Source organism: Pan troglodytes, chromosome 2 (genome assembly GCF_028858775.2).
Source record: "Pan troglodytes isolate AG18354 chromosome 2, NHGRI_mPanTro3-v2.0_pri, whole genome shotgun sequence".
Classification (NCBI taxonomy): Eukaryota; Metazoa; Chordata; class Mammalia; order Primates; family Hominidae; genus Pan; species Pan troglodytes.
The window spans coordinates 80,568,804-80,596,800 of NC_086015.1; the positions used below are offsets into that span (position 1 = coordinate 80,568,804).

Consider the following 27,997-nt stretch of genomic DNA (forward strand, 5'->3'; position numbering starts at 1 on the left):
GCACCCTTGTTAAGAGGTAGTAATAATCTGTAATAATTCAGTCAGACATATTTACACTGTCTTATTAGTAGGTTGGATTAGAAGTGTATTAAGGAACCGATGAAGTTTCTTACCCACCTATTTAAAGATTATCTCAGGAAACAATTATTTATCCTAACAATCTCATATGCAATAGGAACCACCTTTTCCTGTTCTCCAAACTTTAGGTTAAGATAAATATTCTTGCTTTCTCTAGTCTTTTCTTAGGCCCTGGCAGCCTTTTGATGTCTCAACCTCAATAAAAATCAAGCAATTTTCGTAAACAACCTCAATCTTAAAACATGTGTATTTACTTATCCTGTAGGAATCTTTACTTATCTAGCAACATAGAATAGCTATCCTTGAGAAGCTTTTAAAAGAGTGAATTTCTAAATTTCTTGTCACCCAATTCCCATTTAGCATTAATAAGGAGAGGCAGCATTATGACAGAGTTCCTGAAGGATATGCAGTTCACTTTCTCGTCAAGAAATGCTAAAATGAAGAATGCTGAAATGTACTCTTGGCTTCTGTATCCCTGAAACAGTTTTTTTACAAGGCCATCGAGCCCGTGTTTGGGGTTATTTTTAAATAAGAAACAGCTCTATGAAAGTTGATTATGTTTTTTTGAGAATGTTGAGAAAATTTTTCATTTTATTACATTGGGTCTTCTCTATGAAAATCTTATGAAGAGGTTCCTTTCTTGTCTTAGGATCGTTCTTCTGAGCAACTGCTTTACTTTAATCTTATGGACCCTGAAATTCGTAATAACTACTTCTCACTTTTTGCACTGACAATTTGACAATTAAAAAGCCTAGAACCAAATAAATGACCCTACCATTCTAATCGCAGTGGCTTCATTTGGTTCCAATTTCATATCCTTATCCTTATTTTTCCATTACTGTATGTTTTCACCTTTAAAAAATATAAATGTATAGGTCTCTTTGGGTATTTTATTTAGATACTTTCAATTATATTCAGAATAAGCTAGCGTACACATATAGGAAAATCATTTAGGATTTTTTACCTTGGCAATAAAACCAATCCTTAATGCTATTCCTACTTCTGGGGTCAGAGATTCTATTCTGTTGAGAAGCTTGCCTCTTTCACCTTTAATTATCCTAAGGAGATTCTGGTCTTTCCCTGATGTTTATGGTATTTTTGATCGTTCCTTTAGAGTACAGAGCACTCCAGGGAGCGTGACTCCTATAAAAAAAAATCTGAGATAAACTTAATCATCTTAACCTGCCAAGGGCATCTCCCATTGTCTTCTTTCAGTGTATATTTAATAGATACAATCCATTCATTTTATGAAGTAATGAAAAGGATTATCCATTCATTTTCCAACTTCTTGACTCATTGATTCACAGCTTCTCTCAGTGTGCAATAACATTCAGGTCTGATTTCATACTATTTTTCAATTGCTTTCTCAAAAATATTATTTGATCATCAGCTTCTGTGAGTAAAAAAATCCTGAAAACTCTTGATCATTTTAAATTTGGCTACCAAGTTTAATTTTATCCAGAGGCCTGACCTTTGGATGTTTGATTCTTCATTTGATTCTTCACCTGATTCCAAGTCATCATATGCATTGACATTTTCCCCACGTTCAAACTGGCAGATTTTTCCACCTGCTGCGATGGTGTTGTGGTGGTAGAACTAAATTTTTTTGAGGGTCTTAAACTCTTTCAAGCCACATCAGATCACAATCCAATCTCATTGGTGAAACTGACCTTTTTGTTTTCCCACTGCTCTTTTCAAAGGCTTTTAGCAAACCTTTTCTGTGCTGCAACCCTATCCATTCCATCATGCTTTCTGCCCACTTATGCTGGGAGAAGTATTTGAGTTCAGAGGCAAGTCTGAAAGGAACAACCAAGTTTAATGAGAAATTATTTTGACTGCTATGGGACGAGAAGAACTTTTCTTGTTCACCATAATTTATTTTTTTATTATTTCCTGTGTGTGAATTCTATTAAAAAGTTCAAGTAGTCATTTACTGGGTAAATGCTAGACAGATGTAATATGTCAGAAGGTTTTCTAAGCTATAATTCTTCTCACCTTCATTTGATTATTCAGTTTCTGCATAAAAGTTATTTTATTGCAAACCACTAGTTATAAGCTTAAGTGCATCAACTCAGTTACAATGATAGTACTCTGGTAAAATTTTAGATTAACAGTAGTGAAAATTTTACTTTTATGTATGTCTAAGAATAAAAGCATATCAAAACTCTTGATTGCCAGCAGAATAGAAGCTACAGAATATAAAATCTAAAAGTCAAAAATTTAATATATTTTACTATTAAAATATTTTGATGTTAAAGACCTCAAGAGCTTGAAGAAAATAAAATTCCAGAGAAACAGGCCATGTTCATATTTTTAAAATCGAATGTTCTTTTACATTACAGCTACTTAATTTTAAGAGAAAAGGCATGAAAATAAGAGACTACCTTGTTCTAAAAGACATAGAAACTAATTGTAATATTATATAAGAAAATTAAAGTGAGAATGTAAACTTGTTGACTGTCACAATTTAATATTTAATCTATTCAAACATCGAATTTAACCTTTCTCCAAAATTTTCTTTCCTTTCATGTTTTCATGTTTGTATATCTTAAGCAGCATCTTCTCTATTTTCTTATTTCTTGCCTCATTAATCCCACTTCTTGTCATGTTTTCCGTGTTCTTGTATACAGTCCTGTTTGATTTAAAATGTAATCGCACCCACACTCTTTATTCTCTTCCTTTACTGTTTAATGAGGACTCAAAAATTATTCAAGATTTGCTGAGTAGCTATTATATTCTGGACACTTAGGTAGGCACTGCAGGTACAAAAATGGATAATATGTAAACACTTCTCCTAAGTAGTTCACAGTTCATAGAAGCCATAAGCAGGTAAAGCAATACTTATTATGTAAAAAGATATGTGAATAAATGAACAGATGGAATTGCCACTTCCCATTCAGAGTGTGCTATAGTGCAGAGTTAGAAACAACCATTGGAAAAGGTGGAACAAGCTTCCATAAAAGCAATGATATTTGTTAAAGTAGATGTTTTTGCTTGGCAGAGACAGGATGTAGAAAACTATATAGATGAAACAGCATCATTCAAGGATTGAAAACATGAAGTAGAATGGTGTGGTCAATGAACTGCATAGAGTTATTGGGGGTCTAGTGCAAAACTCTTGTGGGAAACTGATACGGTGGTGAAACAATAGTGTTGGCAGAGATGCTTTTCCTATCAGTTGTGTAGAAGATGCATAATCATTGACGAATGATTAAAAAAAAAGAGGGACAATATTAATTTTCATTTTTCAGCATCACTTTGTTGTCAGGGTGAATGATGACCAAAAGGGGATGAGGCTGGACAGAGGATGAGAAATCCATTAGAGGAGACAAGTCTGGGAGGAAGATTTTGAGATCAGCACTGGGAGTGGAGGAGAGTGAATGGTCGAGAGAAGTATTTACAGTGAGGACTACGTAAGTCTTGGGTGTTGTTTTGTTTTGGAAAGGTGCTGTAAAAATATAATTTAGGAATAAATTCCAGGTTTCTGCTTTGTATGGGTGGTAATGCAAATAAGATGAGGCGGTAGTTGCATACATGATTGCTCATTAATTTTTTTGTGCATAAGTTTAAAATCTCCGACCTATTGGATACTTGGCCTTGTGACTTCCTTTAGGTAATAAAACATGACCAGGAATCTGTGTTTCTCTACAAGCGGAAATAAAGCTGTAAGAAAAGGCATTTAATTCACATGTTTTCTTTTCTTTCTACCATAAGACCTTCAGTGTTCCAAATGGACATTACTGTACCACCTGGATCCCAGGATCAAGAGGACATCAAACAAAGCCCTAGCTAAGCAACAATATAAATTTATTCCTCTATGACAGTTAAATACCAGGGTCATTTGTTAACTGTGCCATCAACTAATCTATCCTGACTCATACAGAGGAATGTACCACTAAAAGGCAAGCTTTGGAGAGGTGATTAATTCAGCTTTGGACAGGTTGAGACTAGGCCTTGAGGAGGCACTTGTATTTAATAGCATTAGAGAACTCATAAGACACATTTTCACTTCAGTGCTTCCTTTCTTTCTTTTTTTTCTTTTCTTTTCTTTTCTTTTCTTTTTTTTTTTTTGAGATAGAGTCTCGCTCTGTCACCCAGGCTGAAATTCAGTGGCACAATCTCGGATCACTGCAACCTCCACCTCCTGGGTTCAAGCAATTCTCCTGCCTCAGCCTCCCAAGTAGCTGGGATTACAGGCACCCACCACCATGCCCGAATAATTTTTAAAAATATTTTTAGTAGAGACAGGGTTTCATCATGTTGGCCAGCCTGGTCTCGAACTTCTGACCTCAGGTGATCCACCCACCTCAGTCTCCCAAAGTGCCTGGATTACAGGCGTGAGCCGCCGTGCCCGGCCCTTTTCTTAAGTGATTATTCTATTTTTGGTGTTTTGCGTATTGGAAGGCAGTACTGCATAATGGTTAAAGGTACATTCTCTAATGCCACACTGTCTATGTTAGAATTGCAACTGTTTAATCTCAAAGTTTTGATGCTTTGGTTTCCTCATCTGTAAAATAAAGATGATCAATCTGCCTCATAGGGTTGCTGTGAGAAATAAAGTAAGATACATATCTGCACTTAGAAAACTGTCTGGCTCATATTAAGTGCTATGTAATGTTACTGCTACTATTTTTGTATTCATAATTATATACTTTCTAAAGCAAGTGAAATATGCAGGTAGGTATGTTTGTATGACATTCCATTTTCCATTTAGGCTAGAAGAAAAAAATAATGAGTAAAAACAATTTCCAGGCTTACCTTTTGAAGAAGTCTGTTCTACTGAAAATAATTTTTATTATTTAATGTGAGATTTTTTTTCTAAGTATAAAAAAGTGTCTTAAAATTTGATTTGCTAATCAGCCCTTGTAATATACACACCTAGTCTTTATAAGATATGAAAAAATTATTTAAAAACTAAACTAGTCTTTGAAAATGAAGTTGATCAAAGAAACATACAAATGTCAGTAGACTAATTAAAATATTAAATAACCTCCTATAGCATGCTCTCAATAATAAGGAAAATTATTCTTAGGTTATTCTTGGATTCCTTCCTCCTATTTGAGAGCCCAGTAGTCTATTTCTTTCCAACAACAGAATTTTTTAATTAAAATATGGGTTTCTGTTCAAACCTCAGGTAATGAGAAAACTTAAATCACCTAAAATACCCATTTTTTTTTTATCATTCCCATTAATGAAGGCCCTTCCCCATTAACAAAGGTTGGTGTTGATCAGACTAGATCTTTTTTTTTTTTCATTTCCAACTTTTAGGTTCAGGGGATACATGTGCAGGCATGTCACATAGATAAATTGTATGTCTCAGGTGTTTGGTTTAAAGATTATTTCATCACACAGGTTATGAGCACAGTACCTGATAGATAGTTTTCAATCTTCGCTCTCATCCCATTCTCCACCCTCAGATAGGCCCCAGTGTCTATTGTTCCCGTGTTTGTGTCCATGTGTACTCAATGTTTAGCTCTCACTCATAAGTGAGAATATGTAAAATTTGATTTTCTGTTCATACATTAATTCACTTAGGATAGGGGCCTCCAGCTCTATCCATGTTGCTGCAAAGGACATGTTCTCATTCTTTTCTATGGCTGCCTAGTATTCTATTGTATATCTGTACCATATAATATTTTTTTAATCCAGTCCACTCTTGATGGGCATCTAGGTTCATCCATGTCTTTGCTATTGTGAATAGTGCTGCTATGAACATATGCATGCATGTGACCTTACGGTAGAAAAATTTATATTTTGGGGGGTACATACCCTGTAACAGAATTGCTGGGTAAAATGGTAGTTGTGTTTTAAGATCTTTAAGAAATCTCCAAACTGCTTCCCACACTGGCTGGATTAATTTACATTCCCACCAGTAGCGTATAAGGGTTCCCTTTTGTCCACAACCTCACCAGCATCTGTTACTTTTTGACCCTTTAATTATAGCCATTCTGACGGGCATGGGATGGTATCTCATTGTGGTTTTGATTTGCATTTCCCTGGTGATTACCAATGTTGGGCATTTTTTCATATGCTTGTTGGCGACATGTATGTCTTCCTTTGAGACGTGTCTGTTTACATCTTTTACTCACTTTTTAATGGGCTTGATTGTTTTTTGCCTGCTAATTTAAGTTCCTTATAGATGCTGATATTAGACCTTTGTTGGATGCAGTGTGCAAATATTTTCTCCCATTCTGTAGGTTGTTTTTTTTATTCTGCTGATAGCTTTGTTTGCTCTGCAGAAGCTTTTGAGTTTGATTAGGTCCTACTTCTCAATTATGGTTTTCTTTGCAATTGCTTTTGGAGTCTTCATCATGAAATCTTTGCTGGAGCCTAGGTACACAATCATATTTCCTAGGTTTTCTTCTAGCGTTTTTATAGTTTTAGGTTTTACATTTATGTCTTTAATCCATCTTGAGTTGATTTTTGTATATGGTAAAAAGAAGTGGTACAATTTCATTCTTCTGCATATGGCTAGCCAGTTATCCCAGCATAATTTATTGACTAAGGACTCCTTTCCCCATTGGTTGTTATTACTGATTTTGTTGGAGATCAGATGGTTGTAGGTGTGTGGCTTTATGTCTGGGTTCTCTAACTTGTTCCATTAGTCAATGTGTCTATTTTTGTATCAGTACTATGCTGTTTTGGTTACTGTAGTCTTAGAATGTAGTTTGAAGTCAGGTAGTGTAATGCATCTGGCATTGTTCGTTTTGCTTAGGATTTATTTGATTAGTCAGGCTCTTTTTGGTTCCATATGAGTTTTAGAATAGTTTGTTTTCCCTAATTCTATAAAAACTGTCATTCATGGTTTGATAGGAATAGCACTGAATTTGGACATGGCTTTGGGCAATGTGGCCATTTTAGTGATATTGATTCTTCTAATCCATGAGCATGGACTGTTTTCCATTTCATGAAATGATTTTTTTCAGCAGTGTTTTGAAATCCTCACTGTAGGGATCTTTTCACTGATTTCTTTCACCAGTGTTTTGTAATTCTCATTGTAGAGATGTTTTACCTCCCTGAATAGCTGTATTCCTGGGTATTTTATTCTTTTTGTGGCTAATATGAATGGAATTTTGTTGTTTATTTGGCTCTCAGATTAGATATTGGATGCTTTTTGTACATTGATTTTGTATCCTGAAATGCTGCTGAAGTTGTTTATCAGATCTATGACCTTTTGGGCAGAGACTATGGGATTTTCTAGGTATAGAATCATATTGTCTGCAAAGGGAGATATAGTTTGACTTCATCTCTTCTTATCTGGATGCTTTTTATTTATTTCTGTGGTCTGGTAGCTCTGGCTATGACTTCTAGGACTAAGTGGAATAGGAGTGGGAAGAATGGACATTCTTTTCTTTTTCCAGTTCTCAAGGCGTATGCTTCCAGGTGTCATCTGTTCAGCATCATGTCAGTTGTGGGTCTGTCATAGATTGCTCTTACTATTTTGAGGTGTGTTCCTTTGATGCCTAGTTTGTTGAGGGTTTTTAAAATGAAGGGATGCTGAATTTTATTGAAAGACTTTTCTGCGTTTATTGAGATGATCATGTAGTTTTTATTTTTGGTTTTGGTTATGTGATGCATCACATCTGTTGATTTGTGTATGTTGAATCAACTTTGCCTTCCAAGAAAGCCTACTCGATTGTGGCTTTAGCTTTTTCATGTGCAGCTGGATTCAGTTTGCTAGTATTTAGTTGAGGATTTTTGCATCTATGTTTGCATTAATACCTGTTTTTGCATCAATATTAGGGATATTGGCCTGAAGTTTTCTTTGTTATTGTGTCTCTGCAGGGTTTTGCTATCAGAATGATGCTTGCCTCACTGCATGAGTTAGGGAAGAGACCCCCCTTCTCAATTTTCTTGAAATAGTTTCAGTAGGATTGGTACCAGCTCTTCTTTATACAATGGGTAGAATTTGGCTGTGAATTCATGTAGTCCAGGGCTTTTTCTGGTTTGTAGGCTTTTTATTGCTGATTCAACTTTGGAACTTGTTATTGATCTTCAGGACAGGGCTTCAATGTCTTTTTCATTGAATTTTCGGAGCTTGCATGTTTCCAGGAATTTATCCATTTCTTCTAGATTTTCTAGTTTGTGTGCACAGAGGTGTTCATAAGAGTCTCTGGGGGACTTTATATTTCTGTGGAGTCACTGGCAATGTCCCCTTTTTATTTGGATCTTCTCTTTTTTTCATTATTAGTCTAGCTAGCAGTTTATCAATCATATGTATTATTTCAAGGAACCAACCTGTTGCTTTGTTGATATTTTATATGATTTCCTGCCTCTTCATTTCGTTACATTCAGCTCGGGTTTGGGTTATTTTCTTCTGCTAGTTTTGGGTTGGTTTGCTCTTGTTTTTCTAGTTCTTCTAGAGGCGATGTTAGGTTGGTTGTTAGTTTGAGATCTTTCTTATTTTCGGTGTAAGTGTTTGGTGCTTTACTTTCCTATTAACACTGCTTTAGCTGTGTCCCAGAGATTTTGATAGTATCTTCATTTTCATTAGTTATAAAGAATTTCCTGATTTATGCCTTAATTTCATTATTTACCCAAAAGTTATTCAGAAGCAGGTTTAATTTCCATGTAATTGTATGATCTTGATGGATCTTCTTGGTATTAATTTATATTTTTATTGTGCTGTTGTCCAAGGGTGTAGTTGATATGATTTTTTTTTCAATTTGTTGAGAATTGCTTTATGGCTGAGCATGTAGTCAATTTTAAGGTATGTACTATGTGCAGATGAGAAGTATTTATATTCTCTTGTTGGGTGGAGTGTTTTATAGATATCTGTTAGGGCTATTTGGTCAAGTGTCTATTCAGGTCCCAAATATCTTATTAGTTTTCTGCCTCGATGATCTGTCTAATGTCGTCGGTAGATTATTGAAGTCTCCTGCTATGATTGTGTGGCTATCTAAGTTTCTACCATTTCTTGTTGGCTGTCCACAGCTCTCTGCAAAGCTGCTTATTCCTAAGAAGGCCTGTATTCTGGTCTAGGCAGGTTATCAAAGTCTGCTGTGCTAAATTTAAAAAGACAACATTAGTAGGCAGATGATGTTGTTAGCACCACACGAATTAATTCAGGAAGGTGCTACCTCCAACCACCTACTCAAATCCTGGTGTCAAGCATCAGGAACATATCTACATTTCATTATCCTTCACTACTAGAGAAACAGTCCAAGTAAGTGTTCATTGGCGTCTATGATGAGTGAGTCTTCTGTCAAACTTGACAACATATAAGATGTAACATTTACTCTTAAAGAATGTAGACTCTTTATTCCACCCATTCTATCCTTTTAGTTCCATGTGTGGTTTAAAAAGGACCTGTGATGTTTGTCAGTGGCCTTGGACAATGGGGAAAATGTGCTTCATCCAATTGAACAATATAAGTGTGGTGTTTAAACTCAAAGCATAAGAAGTTTTCTAAACTAGAAAGAAAAATCCCTTCATGCAACTTGAAAAAAAAATTAACTGAATAAAGAAAGATAATTTTTAATCATTTTAATTTATAATAGGGCATATTGTTCTATTGTGTCTTTTTAAACAAAGCTTAACACCATGTTTTCATTTCAATTCATATCATTGTAGTTATCTGAGTGCAATGTAATTTATCTCATTGTAGTGATCTTATTGTACTGACCTACCTTGTTACAAGTGACCATGCTGATTGTAATTATTTTTAGAAGATATTTCTGAATGTCAAATGTCAGAAAGTATAGGGTTTTTTTTTTTTTTTAAAATATAGTGCTTATTTTGGGTTTGTTATAAAAATTTTAAATGGCATTGTTAGGATATATAAAAGTTTTTGCTTTTATATTTTATAAATACAAGGAAAAATTCTGAAGTATTATAGTTCGGTCATCAGAGAAAAGGAATTTGCACAGAGGTATCAAACTGCAGGCAATCAGGAATAGCAATAACATTCGAACTAGAATACACTGAGACCCGAAAGGTCTCAGTAGTCAAGCAGGCTTCTTGTCAGCTAGCATGTGTTATTTTGGGAATTAGAAAGAATGCCCTTCTAAAGGGCAAAATAAATGTTCGGAAAAATCAAACATTTTCATCAAGGAACTGAATCTAATCTCTTAACTGATGGAGAGGCACAGGCAGGGGGCCTTTCCCTTGCTAGGCAGCAATGACACCAGAGGCCAAAGGGGCCAGACTGAACCGGAATGTCTGCAGGCCCATATGCCGGGAGGTGAGTCAGAAAAGGTGTTACACGCAAGAGGGAGTAGAGACAACAGTTCAAGCTGATGTGCAGAAATACAGCCTTGAATCCAAAAAAAAAGTAATAAAAATAAGAATGAGCAGAACAGCATGGTATAATCAGACAGGGAGTAGAAGGGTAAGACTGATTGATTATGTGGAAGACCGTTAGCTAGCAGATATTGCTTTCATGGGCTGTAGGACATGGACATTGGATGGAGTGGCCCTGCTGAAAGGGCCAGCAATAGAATCAACCCTTCTAAAGCCTCAAGATCACCTTTCCAGGATTTGATAGGATTAGAACTTCCTTGGATTTGCAAAGTTAAAAACACACATCTTTTCTTTTGAGACTATAACTGTTCTATTGTCCCAAGTTTTTGTTCTATTATGACTTGGCTTTAATTTAACATATTCAACTCAGACCATTTAGAAGAAAAGGCCTCAAAGGGCCTCCTGCCACCATTCACGGCACCCAGGCTGTTTGTGCTGAGGGGGTGCCTGCAGGCCCATGCTGAGCCACCACCCTCGGTCCCCACTCAGCCTGTCTCCGATGTTCCTCGGCACCCAAAGTCCAGAGGGGGCCGAGGCAGCATGGGACTGGTGTGTCAGCACTACCCCATGCATGTGCACACCCAGCTGGGTTGTGACAGCACCCAAGCTTAGCCACAACTTTGCTCCAAAATCAGAGTGGGTGCCGGGAGTCGGGGAGACCAGGCAGTGGGAGCAGTTATTCCGAGCCTGCAGGGCAAAGGGGATTTCCTGGGCCTCCCAGAGTGCAGAGATGCCTGGATCTGCAGCTGTGGCTGGGCAGCTGCAGCTGCGCCTGGAAGGGCAGGGCTCCCACCCTTCCAACTCAGAAGGGAAAGGGCTCCGGCCTATTCTCAGCTCCGGCTCAGTGGAGTGGATAGTCCTGGCCACGCCTCCCCGACTGCCATCACTGCTGCCATCACTATGTGATGGGGTGAACCTGTTTAATAGAGTAGCTTAAAGAGAGTTGTCACTGAGCTTTACGTACCTTAATTGGCCCCAAATATCCATTGTCCACTTTTTAGCCAGATGCTATTTTCCATTGAGCTCATTCCCTTTGATGCCTTTCTGTGACGTTTGTGCTTTTCTTTTGTATCCTAGAGCCAGTATATTCCAAGTGCTGACTCTGAAATGTGACGGTAGAATGCATCTCCATATTGCACAGCAATAGTAGAGACAGGAACTGTCAATTACTTTTTCGAAAATGGTGTATTATGACAAGTGGAATATTTGTCTATAAAATATATATAGATTCAAATATATTTCATGAATTTTTCACCTGGCCATTAGCTTTGCAGGCAATAGCCAGTGGTCAGTGGATCTGGGTGAAAGCATTTGCTCCCTGATTATAAATTTGATAACTTCAACGAGGGACAACATAGAAGTGGAAAACTGTCTTGATAGATAGTGGTTTCTTTAATAGTCTCCAAATGAGTGATTGTGCCTTTGGTGTCTATTGTTTACAGGCAGGTAACATGTTCCAGCCCTCTCTGGCTGAGGGTCAGAAGTGGTGAAGAGGAGGCCACTAATCCAGATGGGACATTCTCATTTAGCACATGGGGAGATGTTCTGTCAATAAGGTCAATTTTAAGTGTGCCAGCTCAGGTAAAGAGGCTTTTAGGAAGGATACTTGGGCAGCCCATTGAATCAAAACAAGAATTCATTGCCTTTGACTCCTGTACTCCACCAATAACATGACTCAGTCATACTAACTTAGACTCTAATTTTAATAAATTATTTATTGAAAAAAAAGTGTATTTCAACCCGTGGGTGGATTCTTTTTGTCCTCCCCTGATTCAAGCAGTTGTTACTGGAGGGATGGGGTAAGAATCACTATTCTAAAAGAGCCACCAGGACTATGCCCATAGACAGTCACTTAAAAAAAAAGTATGAATGTAGAGGCAAAATTTGTCATCACTGTTACGTAATCCCTGCCCTCAAGATGTTTGCAATTCTCGGAAGCAGGTATGCAAACAAAGAATTGCAGTATGTTGTCATGGATACTAGGGTATATGTACACTCCTGTTTTCCGCATCTGAAAATCTTCTTCTTTACAGTGGATTTACAAAAAAACTGTTCTTTATGGCTTGACCTATAACAACTCATTGATGAAGTTACTGTACACACTATTATGTTAGAATTTTGTGTCTGTGTGTGTGATCTGAGTCTTTAATAACTTGATAGAAAAGGGGGGGATGCAGTTTAAAAGCCTTTATCAAGAAAACATTAAAATGGGTGACTTCTATTTGGATTCTAAATTTACCACTTAAGTGGTGTCCCTAATTCATGATGCGACTTTACGTAAATTATCTAACGTCCCTGAGCCTATTACCTCATTTAAAAAATCAGATGTTGAGTTTAGATAGTAGTCACATTCTTTAGCTTAAAAACTTATAGTTTTCATCACCGGATTGAGATAGGAGAAGCTAGTATAATACTGCAAACCAACTCCACCCTCCCCACGCACACATAGTCAATAAGTTATTTATAAGATACATTTTCATCTGCGTAGGCTGAAAAATGACCTCTCCACAAAAAATCCATTTCAAGTCCATAGAACCTGTGAATACTACCTTATTTGGAAGAAGGATAGTTATGTTGAATCATCGTGGATATCTGGTTGGGCACTAAATCCAAAGACAAGTGTCCCTGTAAGAGACATATGGAGAATACAATGTGATGACAGAGGGAGAAAGTGGAGTAATGTGGCCACAAGCCAAGGAAGCCAAGCAACACCAACAACCACTGGAAGTAGAAAGGATTCCCTCCTAAAGCCCCAGAGAAAGCTTGGCCCTGCCCCTGCAGGCACCTGGATTTCAGACCTCTGGCCTCCAGAACTGTGAAAGAATACATTTTTGATGTTTCAGGACACAAAATGTGTGGTTGTTTGTTACAGCAGCCACAGGAAACTAATATACCATCTCTCTGGCCTTTGCTCAGATAATTTCCTCTGTCCTTTCTCCATGAGTACAGATGAGAATCCTACCTATCACCAGAGCACCTGTTTCAGTATCACCTCCTTGGTTAAAGACCTGTGACTCTCCCCAGCCCAGCAAAAAGGATTAATCTCACCTTCCCCTTTCTCCCTATGGCATTTATTTATGTATCTGTTAAAACACTTCTAATGTTCCATAATTTACCTATATACCTTGCCTCAGGGCCTAAACTAATCACTGAAATAGAATCAGCATTATGTCAGTATTTCTTGTGCAACTATGGGAGTGTGATGCATTAATGCTGAAATAGGGTCACTCTTTGGGGAACTGCATATGGTGCCAGTGTCTAACTAACTTGCCGAATATTTGTGTACTTACATGGAAGTGACTTTATAGATTCAATGTCTTAAAACTAGGTGAGTGGGTAGCTTGATGGAATCAGAGTGACAGGAAAAAGAGGAGGTTCAAAAGGAACTTTATATACTAAAGTTACATTAATAGCTCATTAATTAACTACACATCTCTTAAAACACAATAGCCACATTATTTTTGTTTACATTACCTGGTTTATGAAAAGGGAAGGCTGAGGAGATATGAGGCATTAAGGCACACATCTTCTGTAGCAGAATGTGAGCCATCAGAATGAATGGGGCATATTTCTTCCTACTCTTCAGTTAGTTCAGAGGCAATTGTCTGACATACTGGTTATGTGGGATTTTATATGGGCTGATCTCAACTACAAGAATCCATGTTTTCTAATGTTATGGAGAAAATGCAGACAGCTCTCCTTTTACAGATAAGGAAATTAAAGCTGCAAACAACCACATACTTTCAAGTCACTTTGCCTCTCTGAAACTGGATTTCCTCATCAGTCTAAAGAAGAGTTAACGCACCTACTTGGAGAAGCTGCCAATCTTACATTATCTTTTGAAAAATGCCTCCCATTGCCATGCCACACTTATACTAGAAGACTCCATTTCCCTGGTCATCTCCGAGTAAAACGGGAGTGAGGCATTATTTGGCCACTTAAATGTTAATTGTTATCATGTAGAAATTCCTCATTGTATAATTATGTTTTAGCAGAGTTTCTCATGCCTAAAACCATACCCATGTTTCACAGTGTGTCATTCTTTACATACTTGAGCTTAAGTATCTCCTTTAAAAATCTCTTTTTAAAATGGTACCTAATTATCTATTTCCAAGGAAGAAAATAATGTTTATAGCTTCAGCTTCAGTAATTGTATTTCAAGAAAAAAAAAGATCAAAGTACTTGGAGAAGAAGAAAGCTTCTTTCCTTAAAAAAAAAAAACCCACTTGAAACAAACATTAAAAATATATTTAATTCCCCAAGGAAACTTCTGAGAAAAACATAAGCAAATGAAGAAGTGTGTTTAGAAGAGAAACTGTGTTTCAATCTAGTGCTCTAGTTTCTCTGTGAATGCTGTAACATGCATTTTCAAAAGGATAACAGCCATAAAACAAGAGCAGGTACAAGGGCCAGGGGTGGCCACATGGATTGGCTGACTTTATTCACACAGAGACAACATTGTGAAAGATGCACCTGAAGTGCTGAGCCCAGGTGGATGCCATCCAGAGCTGGACTTAGAGATCCCGAGGAAAATATTCATTAGTCCCAGCCCTGAAACACGGGAATAGGAACTCTGAAATAATAAAATAGTACAGCCTTTTTCGAAACATGCCATCATAGAGGAACAAAAAGCTGGGTCATTTCCTAAGTGATTTAATTGTTTAGCAAAATGTAGTGAATTTTCTGTGCAAATACCTGTTCCAGGTTCTGTAGAAGGTAGAAAGATGAGTTATAATGGATTGTACAAGGGTGAGGGAGGAAGAAAGAGGAAAGGAAAATGGAGAGGGATAGGGGTCTGACGTATGACAGACATGCCCTACGTCAAGGGGTATCACTGTGATAGATTCTACGTCTTGGTACTTGTTCAACAATTTGAAGTCAAAGAATGCACAGAGGTGAGGAAGGCTAATATTCTCCGAGTGCAGGCTCTCTTCTAGACACTTTAAATCTGTTATCTTGTTTAACCCTCAAAACAACCTCATGGGATATATTTTATCTCCATGTTTAAAATGGGACACTGAGACAGAAAATAATTAAATAACTTAACCAAGATTCCGCCATTGGTTAGTCATAGAGCCAGGATTCCATATTCTCTGTATGTCTATCATGCAAATTCTCAAAGAAAGATTTAGTATCAAATTTTATTGTTGCTGTCCTTGTTTTCAATCAAGATCAATGGTTAATGTGTCCAAGGTAAATCTAGTTTCACTATTATTGTGCTGTGTGCCTCTGACCATGCCTCTGCCAGGGGCAACCTAGTAGTTCAAATCTGTAGATGTTATTCTCTTCTAAATAGTGTCTGTAAGTGTCTGCATTTCACCCATTTCTTTAACAAATATTTACTGAGCTGTTTAGTGTGCTAGGCCAATATTCAGGTGCCTTACACATACACATCTGTGAATACAACTAACACAAATTCCTGTTTGCAAGGAGCTCACATTGTAGTCGGAGAGAGATGGGAAATAAGTAAAAAACACAATAAGAAAGCAAAGTATATAGCATGTTAAAAATTTATAAATTCCATGGAAAAAATAACCAAAGACATCAGAGCAGTTGGGAGGGACCTGGAAGGCCAAGAGAGAGGATAGGAAGCATGGGGCTTCAGTGGCTAGCGCAGGTTTCATGGAGAATAAAAATCTGAGCAAACCCTGAAGCAAGCGAGGGATTTGATGAAGCTCAAGTCAGAGTTAAAGTGGTTATTAGAACAAACACACTAAGGTAACACTGTCTGGGTTTTTAGAATGTTAAGGAAGCCAGTATGGCTGGCACAGAGAAAATAAAGGGGAGAACAGGAAAAGATACATTGGATGTGGGAGGAACAGATCATAAAGACCTACCAGCTCATTGCCTGGAGACTTTTATTGTGAGTTCAAATGGGGAGATGATGCAAGATTTTGAGAAAAGATATGGTATGACTTAGGTTTTGAAAAGACTATTGTGTCCACAAAATACACAGGAGGCTAGTGAGATAAGGTTGAAGTGTGACTACCTGTTAGTTGACTATTGCAATAAAAGGTGAGAGATGTTAGTGGCTCAGACCAGGGTGAGAACGGTGAAGGAGTGAAAACTGGTTAAATTCTACATATTTTATAGAAGTAGAGTCCATAGGATTTTGAGGTGGATTCTACACCTACAAAGATGGGAGAAAAAGTGAGGATGTAAGAATGACTAAGTTTTTTGGCTGCAACAACAAAAATAATGAAATCGTTATGAAATAAAAGGGAAAGGTTGCAAAACATAACTGAGAGGAGCAACATTTTTTGACGAATTGAGTTGGAGGTATTTATTTGACATTTTTAGACGTTGTCTGTTGTTGCATTACAAATTATCACAAACTTCACAGCTAAAAATAACATCCAATCATTAGCTTTCTAGGTCAAAAGTCCAGGTGGGTTTGAGTGGATTCTTAGCTTAGGATTACACAATACCAAAATCAAGGCCTCATCCAAACTGTGTTCTTATTCATGGGCTCTGGGAAAGAATTCATTTGCAGGTTGATTCAGGTTCTTGGCAAAATTGAGTTCTGTGTGTTGATAAGAAATCTACTTCAACTTCAATGGCAAGCTGTGGCTGCTCCCTGAATAGTTCTTTTTTTTTGAATCCTAAATGGTGCCCACTATTCTCACCAACATTAAATAGGTCTGTGTCAAAAAAAATTACATTCTTTTTTTTATTCCAAGAAAATGTTTATCAGATATAGTGCTAAAATTCAGCCTCCGCAGAAGCAGAAACCAGGCTGTTCAGTGAGAGATATATTGAGCATGTCTTCTGGATGGAATAGTAAGTAGTTAGGAAGAAAGCACTAGGACTTATATCACTCATCGTCTGGTGAATTAATTAACCTGAGGCTTGACTAATGGGAAGCTGTTTTGCCGTTAAGGGTGATTAATTAACAAATTCTTCTACTTAGAAATTAGTGCTTATATATGCACATATGCATATATATATATATAAATATATCAATGTGTGTGTATAAATTGTACTATTAAGCATAATTATTTAAAATATTATTTTCAGACTATTTTAAAATAGTTTAAATGATTTAAATTAAAAGCAAAGAAATTCCCTCTTCCTGGAAGTTTCAGAGGCTAATGAATAGCCCCCATGGTCATGTGAAATTGACATTCAGCAGAAAAGGAAATGAAGCCAGGTGAGTCTTTTCTTGTCCAAATCATTAGGTTTAATGCTACAGGACACAGGACAAATGAACTATATAAGTAATTGTGAGTCATGCTTTTGTCACATGACATACTCTTTATCTAAGCAATGGGAATGAGATGGGTGGCGATAAGAGGGAGAGGGTACTGTGAACGGCTGCCAGATGATTTCTGTTATGTTTAGTTCAGCTTGAATTAGGAAGAAAGAAGAAAGTAAGAAAGTCTTGTGTTTTAGGATGAATAAATATTGTTGTATCAGATGTTAAGATTGACCTTAACAAAAGCAAGAGCATCCAGAAATCTAAATGAAGGACATTACTCAGGTGATAATGAACCTAAAACTTGTGTTCAAGAAATTCAGATTATTTAGCCTGAAGGTGATTTTAGGGATGACACTAAAGGGGTAAAAGCAGCTATTTCCTAGTTTTTAAAGAATCATTTCGATGAAGAAAGAAAATATTTGTTTAGCATCATTTTAAAAGACAGGATTAGAATAAATGGTTGAAAATTAATATTATCTAAAGCATTTGAGATGAAGAATAGGCTTTCAAAAAAAACTGAGAATTATATAACTTGAAGTATTTAAACAAAACCTAGGATACACATTGGTGAAGAATGTTTGTTCTTTGTGTTTTTTATACTAAGTGATCTTTTAGCCTGATCTGGCTCTGAGATTCTAATAACTTATGAAATAAGATCATTTTAAGGTCATGTACTTGATCTCATTACACCTGACACTTCAAGTCCCTAATGTAGTAAGTGTTGTGGTGTTATGAGGTGAAAGTTACTAAAGTTGCTTTTAAAGACCTGTTATCCATCTATCTGTCACGATATTCTATGTCAGAGACTGCTAGTTTCCCCCCAAAATGTATTCTCGTTTTCTCTCAAATGAACACAAACCCAGAATTTTAGCTGGTCATTGCTTCTGTTGTAGCTAGCTTTGACCATGTAACAAAAATATAGCCGAAGGGTTGTAAGTGGGAGTAGTAAGTGACAATTTTTCTAAACCCTTCTGAGAGATAGCAGCTTGCACCTCTGTCACTTTCTTTATCTTGTCCTCCATCCTGTTGACATGATGATGTCTGTGGATGCAGAGAACCTCTTAGATGCTTTTCTTGTAAATGGAGGCCATCCCTGATGAAGAAACAAAATAGAAAGAGCCCATATCTCTTGAAACTTAATGGAGCAAAGCTTGACTGCTTGTATCCAGACTTTTTCATGAGAGAAAAATAAATTATTATTTATATTGTAGTGTCCACTTTTTGTCTGTGATACTCACGCCTTAACTATATACTGATATATGGCTATATGATAAGCCTACAGCTATTTGTACAGCAATTCCTAATTGATAATAGGAATTAGTCATAGAAGATGGTTAAAGACATTGCAAAAATACGCAATTTTACATTTATTAAATACTACTTAAATTTGTTCAAAATTTACACTATTTTCCAGCTTATCAATGATCTGAGAACTCTTATTTCTTTGTTTATTTCTAAATAGTAAAGTTAACTGTGCAACAGTTGCATCTGCTGTCTTCAACATTCATAATATAGGACACCATTCCTTGGGATACCTATCATTTAACTAGAAACAGAACCAATATTATAGTACCCTAGAGGTCTCAAGAGCACTCAGGGGAGAACCGCTAGCTGATTCAACTATATATTAATACAGTCATGCACTGCACAATGACGTTTTGGTCAGTGATAGATCCCATATATGACAGTGGTCCCATAAAATCTTAATACCATATTTTTCCTCTACTCTTTATATTTACATGCAGAAATACTTTCCATTGTATTACAATTGCCTAGAGTATCTAGTCCACTAACTGGTGTACAGATTTGTAACCTAGGAGCAATAGGCTGTGTCATATAACCTAGGTGTGTAGCAAACTATACCATCTAGGTTTGTATGAGTTTCTATGATATTCACACAATGATGGGATCACCCGGTGATGCATGTCTCAGAAAGTATCTAAGCAATGCATGACTGTATATATTCTGCAAACATCATCATGGGACTCTGTAACACTATAATTTAGTGACTGTGCTATTTAGACTATGTAGATTTTATGTATTTATAGACAGGAATATCCCATGTTTGGATAAATTTATTATAAAAAATTTTAAAAATAAACATCCTGTTGGTATCTCTTATAGATAAGAAATATTTTATGTAATTGATGTAGCATAGCCAATAAACCATGTCAACCTTTCTAGCACTGTCCTTTAAATGAACTTTACATAAGCCCAAGAAAATATCTCAGATGAAAAAAAGAATATTTTACAGGTTCAAGCATGTTTGATGAGATTTCAAGGCTTATTCTCTATCAAATCACTAGGGCGCCTCCCCAGGACCCACATTCTGCCTTCTTTACAGTGAAGTCATGTAATCACTTGCAACTTAGGTTAACTATGTGTTAACAAATGTCAGAAACTAATTTTTCATATGAATTCTAAAAATATATTCATTTTAAAAGGTTTAAACTTTAATTGTGTGTGTGTGTGTGTGTATATATATAAATAATGAACTAGGTGCTATATAGCAAACCCAGAACGCTTAAACTTTTCCTTCCAAAATAGTTAACACTGGAGTAGCAGTGCAGTGCATTTCAGAGGTACACAGAACAGATTCTTTTTTCAAAATGCACTCACCCAGGTCCTACACACAACTTGTTGAATCAAAACCACAGAGTGGTGTACTAACAAATTTGCCCAGATTATTCCAATGAAACCACCAATATTTTGAACTACTCTTCAAAAAAAAGCTTAGAGGGAGCAAAATATTAAACTGCCTGTCTCAGTTAAATGTTTAAAAGCATATTATGAAGTAAAACACAATCAACTAGGACCCTCCAATAAGATATATAAGCCTCTGCTTAATTTTTTAATGGAAAGGAAACATTAGCAAAATGCAGTGTAATATTAGGAGCTCATTTGAAGGTTCAACTAATGCAGCTTACCCTGATCTCTTTGCAGATTCAGCCTTACCTTTTTGTCTCCTATAACTGCAAGCTAATAGGATGAGAACTGATGTGCAACCCGGTGATACTTAGGTGCTGCAGAGTCTTAAATTATCAGATGAATTCAGAGATGTTCACTCTGTAGAAATCACTGGCAAAGGAAAAAGGAATAAAAATATTTAAACTATTTCTCGATAACAGTGAAAATAAGTGATTTTTTTGTATTTAGGTAGATATTTCAATTAACCAGAGTTAATTCTTCAGCCACATTGTAATTGAAGTATTTATACATTATGCATTTGACCTGGTACTTATGTAACTGTACATATATTTGACCTTGGAAACAAAACTGGTATATATTATATGTTACCATACATTGTGCAAAAAACAAGCAATGTTTCTCTTGTTGTGGAATGATTTGCCTTTGCAGCAGGCTGAGCTAGAAAGGATGTATACGATACCTTGTTTCTGTTTATGGAAAACATGGTTAAAAACAAAGAATTAAAGTGTATTTTTAATATGGCATTAAAACATTCAGATCTGTATTTTGGCTTGCATAGTCAAAATAGAACGTTAAAGAATTAGGGAGAAATAACGACGTAATTAATGAAACTACATATGTATCTATATATGTAATAGTGAATTGATCTGTGGTCTTTCAAGAGTTATGAAGCTAATGCTAATGCTAATTTACTACTGTCTCTTTGATTAAATCCCAGCTAAAATTTTATTCTGATGGCTTGTTGATGGAGTATATAATACAACATATTAACAATAGTGCAGCCTGTAGTTAGTAGAGAATAATCTTTGCCAAGTTAATGAGAAGGAAAGTAGTTAGAGAGTCACACAGCTAAGTTTGCCCTGATGATTTTCTCGTTTTATTTTGTTGTTTTCTTTTCTTTCTCTTTCTTTCTTTCTTTTCTTTTCTTTCTTTCTCTTTTTCTTTCTTTCTTTTTCTTTCTTTTTTTTTTGTCTGTGTGTGTAATGAAGAAACAGTGAGAATTTTCTTGACTAGAAAGATTTTTCTTGATGTATATATGCACCACTGGGCCCTTTCCAGCACTCAAGCGGGGTAAATCCACCATTTCTTTGGTCTGATGTAAAGTGTTCAGGGAGATGAGTTACTCTCTGTGGGTGAATTATCATAGCAGAAATAGGAGACTTCCTTGGAAGCATAAGAATATAAATAGGATATTTTACATTGCTGTTGTTGCAGAGTATGTTGGTAATAAGTGTTCTGTGGTCATCTTGTGAGCTTCAGTCAAGAAAAGCATTTTAGATCATGCCTTTAATTGAAGCATTTTGGAAGGCTGAGGACAGAGGATCACCTGAATCCAGGAGTTTAATATCAGCTTAGGCAACATAGCCAGATTCCTGTCTCTACAAAAAGCTAGAAAAATCAGCCAGGTGCAGTTGTGAGTTCCTGTAGTCCCAGCTACTCTGGAGGCTGAGGCAGGAAGATTGCTTGAGCCCAACAGTTCGGGGCTACAGTGAGTCATGATCTCACCACTGCACTTCAGCCTGGGTGACAGAGCAAGATCTGTTAAAAAAAAAAAAAAAAAGAACAGCATTTGTTCTGACTATACTTACATAAAATGATGGCTACAAGAATCATCAGCAGGGTGTGGTGATTCATGCCTGTAATCCCAGCACATTGGGTGGCCGAGGCAGGCGGATCACGAGGTCAGGAGTTCAAGACCAGCCTAGCCACCATGGTAAAACCCCGTCTCTGCTAAAAATACAAAAATTAGCTGGGTGTGGTGGTGGGTGCTTGTAATCCCAGCTACTCAGGAGGCAGAGGCAGGAGAATTGCTTGAACCCAGGAGGCGGAGGTTGCAGTGAGCTGAGACTGCACCACTGCACTCTAGCCTGGGTAACAGAGTGGGACTCCATATCAAAAAAAAAAAAAAATTGTCCACTTGTATTAGTTGGTCTGAAATGCATAGGGTAGGTTGTGCTCTGGGGGTGACAGAGCAAGACTCCGTCTCAAAAAAAAAAAAAAAAAATCATCACCTTGTGATCAGACAAGCTGAGGATTGCTCAGAGTTTCTCAGCTTCAACACTATGGAGATTTTCTTCCGATAATTCTTTGTTGGGAGGGAAGGCCTGTCCTGTGCATCGCAGGGTGTGTAGCAGAATCCCTGGCCTCTACCCACAAGACATGTGAGTTGCACTCTTTCAACCTTGCTGTGACAGCCACAAAATGTCTTCAGACATTGTCAAAGGTCTTTTTGAGGTTAAAATTGATCCTGATTGAGAGCCTGCTAGGTACCTAGTGACCAAACTCACAGAATTTTCAGAAAATGGATTGGTTCAGTCTTCAGCCTCATCTAATGAAGTGAGTATAATCAGTGAGATTAAAAACAACAACATATTGATATAAAATATAAAATTTGATGTATTTTTTTTCAAAAGCTTGGTGACAATTTTTGTTTGTAAACTCATTAGGGAAGGTTTTATCTCATACACATTCAATCATTAAAAGTCTAGTAACATAACTCACATTATGCCATTACTACCTAGTATCAGAGATTAGTAAAAATTATATGCTTATTAAGAAAATAAATAAAAGGCAAGATGGTATTTATTGTGCATAAATAGTAAAATTCAGGGGGTATAATTAGAGTAAATCATGGTATTGGATAAAAATGAATATATATAATTATGGAGATTCCTAAATCTTGCTTAATGGTGTCAAAGTTGAAGCAAATGCTAGCAGGACAGACAAAATCAAACTTCAAATGACATATTTAAAGAAGAGAGCTTAAACGCTGGAATAATTTCCCATTATTCTTTGTATTTAATTTGTAACTAAATTCTTAAGGATATAAGCATTTTGATAACAGGGACTTTGTCTGATTATTCTTAAAATACCTAGCATTTTTCCTGGCTTAATGTATAGGTTTTAAATGTTTGTTCAATGAAGGAATGTAGATAAGAAGCCTTAAAGTTTATTTCAAATTAGTCTCTTTCTATTTCTTCCCACTGTTTTCAGTTCAGTTTCCAAAGTTTTCTTGCTGGGACTATTGTATATTTAAGCGGTTTTTCCTGCTTCTAATTTCACTCCCCATCATAATGCAGCCCATTTTTTTTAAACTCATTTTGGATCATGTAATTTCCCTAATTTAAACCCTTTGTTGACCCCCTACCATTGAAGATAAAGCCTAAGGCTTTGGTAGTTAATGCACTCGAACATTTTAATCTAGCCCCTGCCTACCGCTGCTACTCATCTATAGGTTCCACACCCAGCCACACTGCCTTCCTGGCAGTTCCTGGAAGGGGACAGGCTTTCTTTCCTGCCTGTAACCATGCTCATGCTATTTCCTCAGCCTGGATTATCCTCTGCCTCTTGCCTGACTTGACCTAGTCTTAAAATATATTCTCATTATTTGATACTTAGTGAAAAAGCCACCTTCTCTGCCCTGAATGTCCTAGCTGAACCAGCTCTTTCTCTTCTCTCTCACTGAACTTCACTTTAATATATACCTCCTTTATAGTACTCCTTCTCTGCAGTCTTCCTAACAATTCTTTATGGCCTGCATTAAAGCATTTATTATGTGTATTGTAACTGTCTGTAAGTCAGGTCTTGCTGGGGCCTTCTTTTTCTTCATGTTTTCCTTTGAGCACGAGTAGGTGGTGAGGAATTTTATTCTGATTGCCTCTCTCGGTGGACCTTCCCATTTATAGACCTCCGTGCTGCTGCCAGTAAACTAAAGAAGATTCCAAGCCACAACTACCCCAAAACCCCTCTAATTCTCTTACCTTTCAAGCTTTGCTTAAGCCCTTTCCAGTTTCCCAAGATCCATGCGCCCGACTCAGTAAAAGAGAAGAATAACAAAAACTGGGGCTGTGCAGGATTCAAATTCTAGCTCTGCTGGGTAATCACGATGTGACATTAGCTAAGTAGCAGTATGTAGAGTATGAATAATAAATGACTCATCTCACAAGTTCATGAAAATAAAACCTCTAAAGCACTTAAAACCTCACATATATTGAGCATGTTATCACTATTTGCTATTCTTTTACATTAAGATGTTACTTATGAGCAAGGTAGCTCAGAAGGATTGAGAGTGCAGAGACAACTGTTTCGTAGAGGGCCTAGCATAGGGATGAGCAAAGGCTTGGAACTGAGGGGTTTGAATTCAGAACAGCACTATGACCTTGGATAGGTGACTTAAACTCTCTGTGCCTCAGTTTATACTGTACTAAATGCAGGAAAGAATTATCCCTACTTTGGCTGGGCATGGTGGCTCACGCCTGTAATCCCAGCACTTTCGGAGGCCAAGGTGTGTGGATCACAAGGTCAGGAGTTTGAAACCAGCCTGGCCAATATGGTGAAACCTCGTCACTACTAAAAATACAGACATTAGCTGGGCGTGGTGGTGGGCGCCTGTAGTCCCAGCTACTCGAGAGGCTGAGGCAGAAGAATCGCTTGACCCCAGGAAGCGGAGGTTGCAATAAGGCGAGATTGCACCACTGCCCTCCAGCCTGGGTGACAGAGTGAGACTCTGTCTCAAAAAAAAAAAAAAAGAAAGAAAAGAAAAAAGAATTATTCCTACTTCATTGTGTTTTAGTAAGGATTAAATGAGTTGATGAATTCAAAGTGCTTTGAACTTGTAATAAGTTAGCTAATTTGTTACTAATATTAACGTAGATGGGAAGGCATTTCTAAACTCATACTTTCACAGATACATGTCTCATTGGACTGCCTCTCCTCTTAGTCTTTCACTTTTCCTTCAGATTGTACTCTTGTTTATTCCATTTGCTACCCTCACTATTTCCATATGAGGAGGCTTTCTCTTCTCTCTTCTGGTATGCAGAAAGCCCCAGCAGAACTTCAAACTTCTGCCAGATGAATTCTGGAAGAGAGTGACTTCCCTTGTTGAGCAACAGTGATTTTGTTCTTCCAATTCCATTTCAATTTCCCCATCAGAGAGAGCTGTGACCTGGTGTCTACTAGGGATTACTGAAAAGGAAAGAAACCTTGGAAATCTAAACATGAAATAATTTTGGAGTGAATCTAACCAGCTTTACCCCATTTCAGGAAAGAATGATTTTCTTAGTAACCTTGTTCCGGCCAGACCTTTCAGAAAAATTCAACAATTCTATCCACACACTTTTATTATATTTAAACCTATTTGACATTTTTTCTGTTCTACCAAAGGCCCAAGACATTTTTTTTTAATTGCTAATCATGAAATCTGTGCTTTTTCTTTGAAGAGGGATGGAGCCAGCGGAAAGTAAATGGGTTTAGTTGTAGAGTCCTCCTCAAAAGGTGGTGGTGAGGGAGTTGGTCAATTTATTCTACCAATTTCTGTTTACCTGCATTTAAAGAGAGAGGAAATTGTCAGGTAAACAGGATAGGACTGGAAAAAGAAAATCAAATTCTGAGTTAAATATAAGCTTCCCATTTTTAAGTATGCAAAAACATGGAATTTTAAATTCACTATTTATAAAATGGGCATAAGTTTTTCCTTCCTCACACAGAAGTTTTCAAATTAAAAGTTGAATACAGGGTGATTATTGTTTCTAAACTAAGGCACAATGTGAGAGTTTATTTTGTATATTCCATTAATTTTTTTTGACAAACATAGTTTCCTTTTTATAAAAACAAATTGTAATAACTGTATTTTCAAATTTAATATGTGGCTTATCTTAACAAGATAACTTGCTCTTCCAAAGGTACCTCTTCCAAGAATATGATTTGAAAGCAGTAATTTGTTCCCTTTTGAAAGTGATAATATCATAAAACTGGTGGTTATCATAATATAGAAATTGATTACTTTAAAATACATAAGTGCATAATTCATGTATTGTGTCTCACTGATTAAGGAAATTAGTGACCATACATATAATACTAACATGTAGACAGATTTAAAATAGTAGCCAGAATGTTTTGATCGTGCCAATTCACTTCAGGTGGCAAAGATTCTATTATTTTTATTAATTATTATTGTTACTATTATTGAGACAGTGTCTTGCTCTATCGCCCAGGCTGGAGTATAGTGGCACCATCATGACTTACTGCAGCCTCAACCTCCCAGACTTAAGTGATCCTCTTGCCTCAGCCTCCTGAGTAGCTGGAACTACAGGCATGTACCACCATGCATGGCTAATTTTTTTTTTTGTAGAGGTGGGGGTCTCACCATGTTGCCCAGTCTGGTATGAAACTCCTGGGTTCAAGTTATACTCCTGCCTTGGCCTCCCAAAGTGCTGGGATTACAGATGTGAGCCACCACGTCAGACAATCCCAAATTAGTTCATTTTATATGTATGCCTTCACCCACGTCATCTTCATCCAGGGGCACTGTCATGTGTTAATTATAACCACACCTTGTGACCAGCAATGTCTGCATAAACATAGTCGCAAAAGACAGAAAGGCTTGAGGAGCTTGTTGTATTTCCATGGTGATGTACACAAACAAATAAAAATATGCTTTCTTGAATGTGTGATTAACACATTCCAGAAAGCCTTGGCCGTCTATGTTGGTATTTCCAAAAGTTTGCTTATGACATTCATGGTGGGTTCATTAGGGTGACACAGGAACGCCGAAATAAACTGACTTCATTGAACACAGAGGAGAGCTGCAACTACGTATTGAGAACTTGCCCTTCCTGTTTTATTGCTGGGGAGAAAAATTATATACTTATTGTTGTTCATCTAATAAATATTTCAGACCCATTTATGAATCATTAGTGCAGATGCAATCCCCTTTGAATGTCACGAGGTGAAGTAAAGGAAAAATAAGATACATTTTAAGTTCTGAGTCTTCCTCTGCTACATTGCCTGAATCCTCGTCTATCCACACAATAGATTAACTACCCTCTGTGCATACTATATTTTGCTCAGCCCTTAATATTCTGAAGCTGAACTGAAGCAGGCGTTATCCGTGGCGGTTCCTGGGTGGTTTTCAAGCCCAGCACTACCCACCCAAGTGGCGGTGACACCGGCTTTCACTGAAGCCTTATTACTCTTAAAAGAGCAATTTGGTTGGTTGCACGGCTATTAGGATCACACAGGCAGCCTGAAAGCTGTCAGTACAACTGCTTCTCATCTTTTTCACATAATCCTGACATCTTTTCCCTTTTCTGCTGGACACAGACATTACTGTTTTTATCATTTTCAATCAAGCTCACCCAGAACGCTGAGGAATATATTCCCACTGAAAGCAAAGTGGAGAACAGAAATTATTTTATAGCTTCTGGAGTAGAAGCAGGGCTGACTGCGTACTGAGGAGAAGGAGCCGGATCCGTGAGAAATGTAGCTTGGCTCAGGGCTACATCAGGAAGCTGCTACTTCAGCTGTTAAAGATGGCAAAACAACACCTACCTCAGGTTTTTCAATGATTAATGCTATTTTCATAACCAGGAGGGAAGAGGATGTGAGAAATTTTGTGAAATTAACTTGTGGAAATGTTATCATCAGAGAAAGTGGAGAAAATTACTAGGCTTGAACTTCTCTTCGTTTTGATGCTCTTCCTCTCTGGACCAACTCTGAGCAAGCTGACCCGGACCCCCTGGAAAGGAAAACCTTGGAAGGGGGGTAAGTGAT

The 27,997-nt window shown here is 37.1% G+C and overlaps 1 protein-coding gene across 24 annotated transcripts in view; it reads left to right on the plus strand.

Moving 5' to 3' along the window:
* ROBO2 (roundabout guidance receptor 2) overlaps positions 1-27,997 on the plus strand; it is a 1,748,072-nt gene that overhangs the window by 379,500 nt on the left and 1,340,575 nt on the right. For 3 of the 24 annotated variants that reach the window (XM_063806021.1, XM_063806022.1, XM_063806019.1), the window contains exon 1: positions 2-27,988. The exons of 8 other annotated variants lie outside the window; for them this stretch is intronic. In XM_063806021.1, coding sequence (XP_063662091.1) covers positions 27,859-27,988 — 130 coding nt within the window. In that variant the 5' untranslated portion in view covers positions 2-27,858. Of the gene's footprint in view, positions 27,989-27,997 lie in introns of all 24 variants that reach the window. 13 more of the 24 variants (XM_063806026.1, XM_063806023.1, XM_063806024.1 and 10 more) reach the window with 6 other exon arrangements.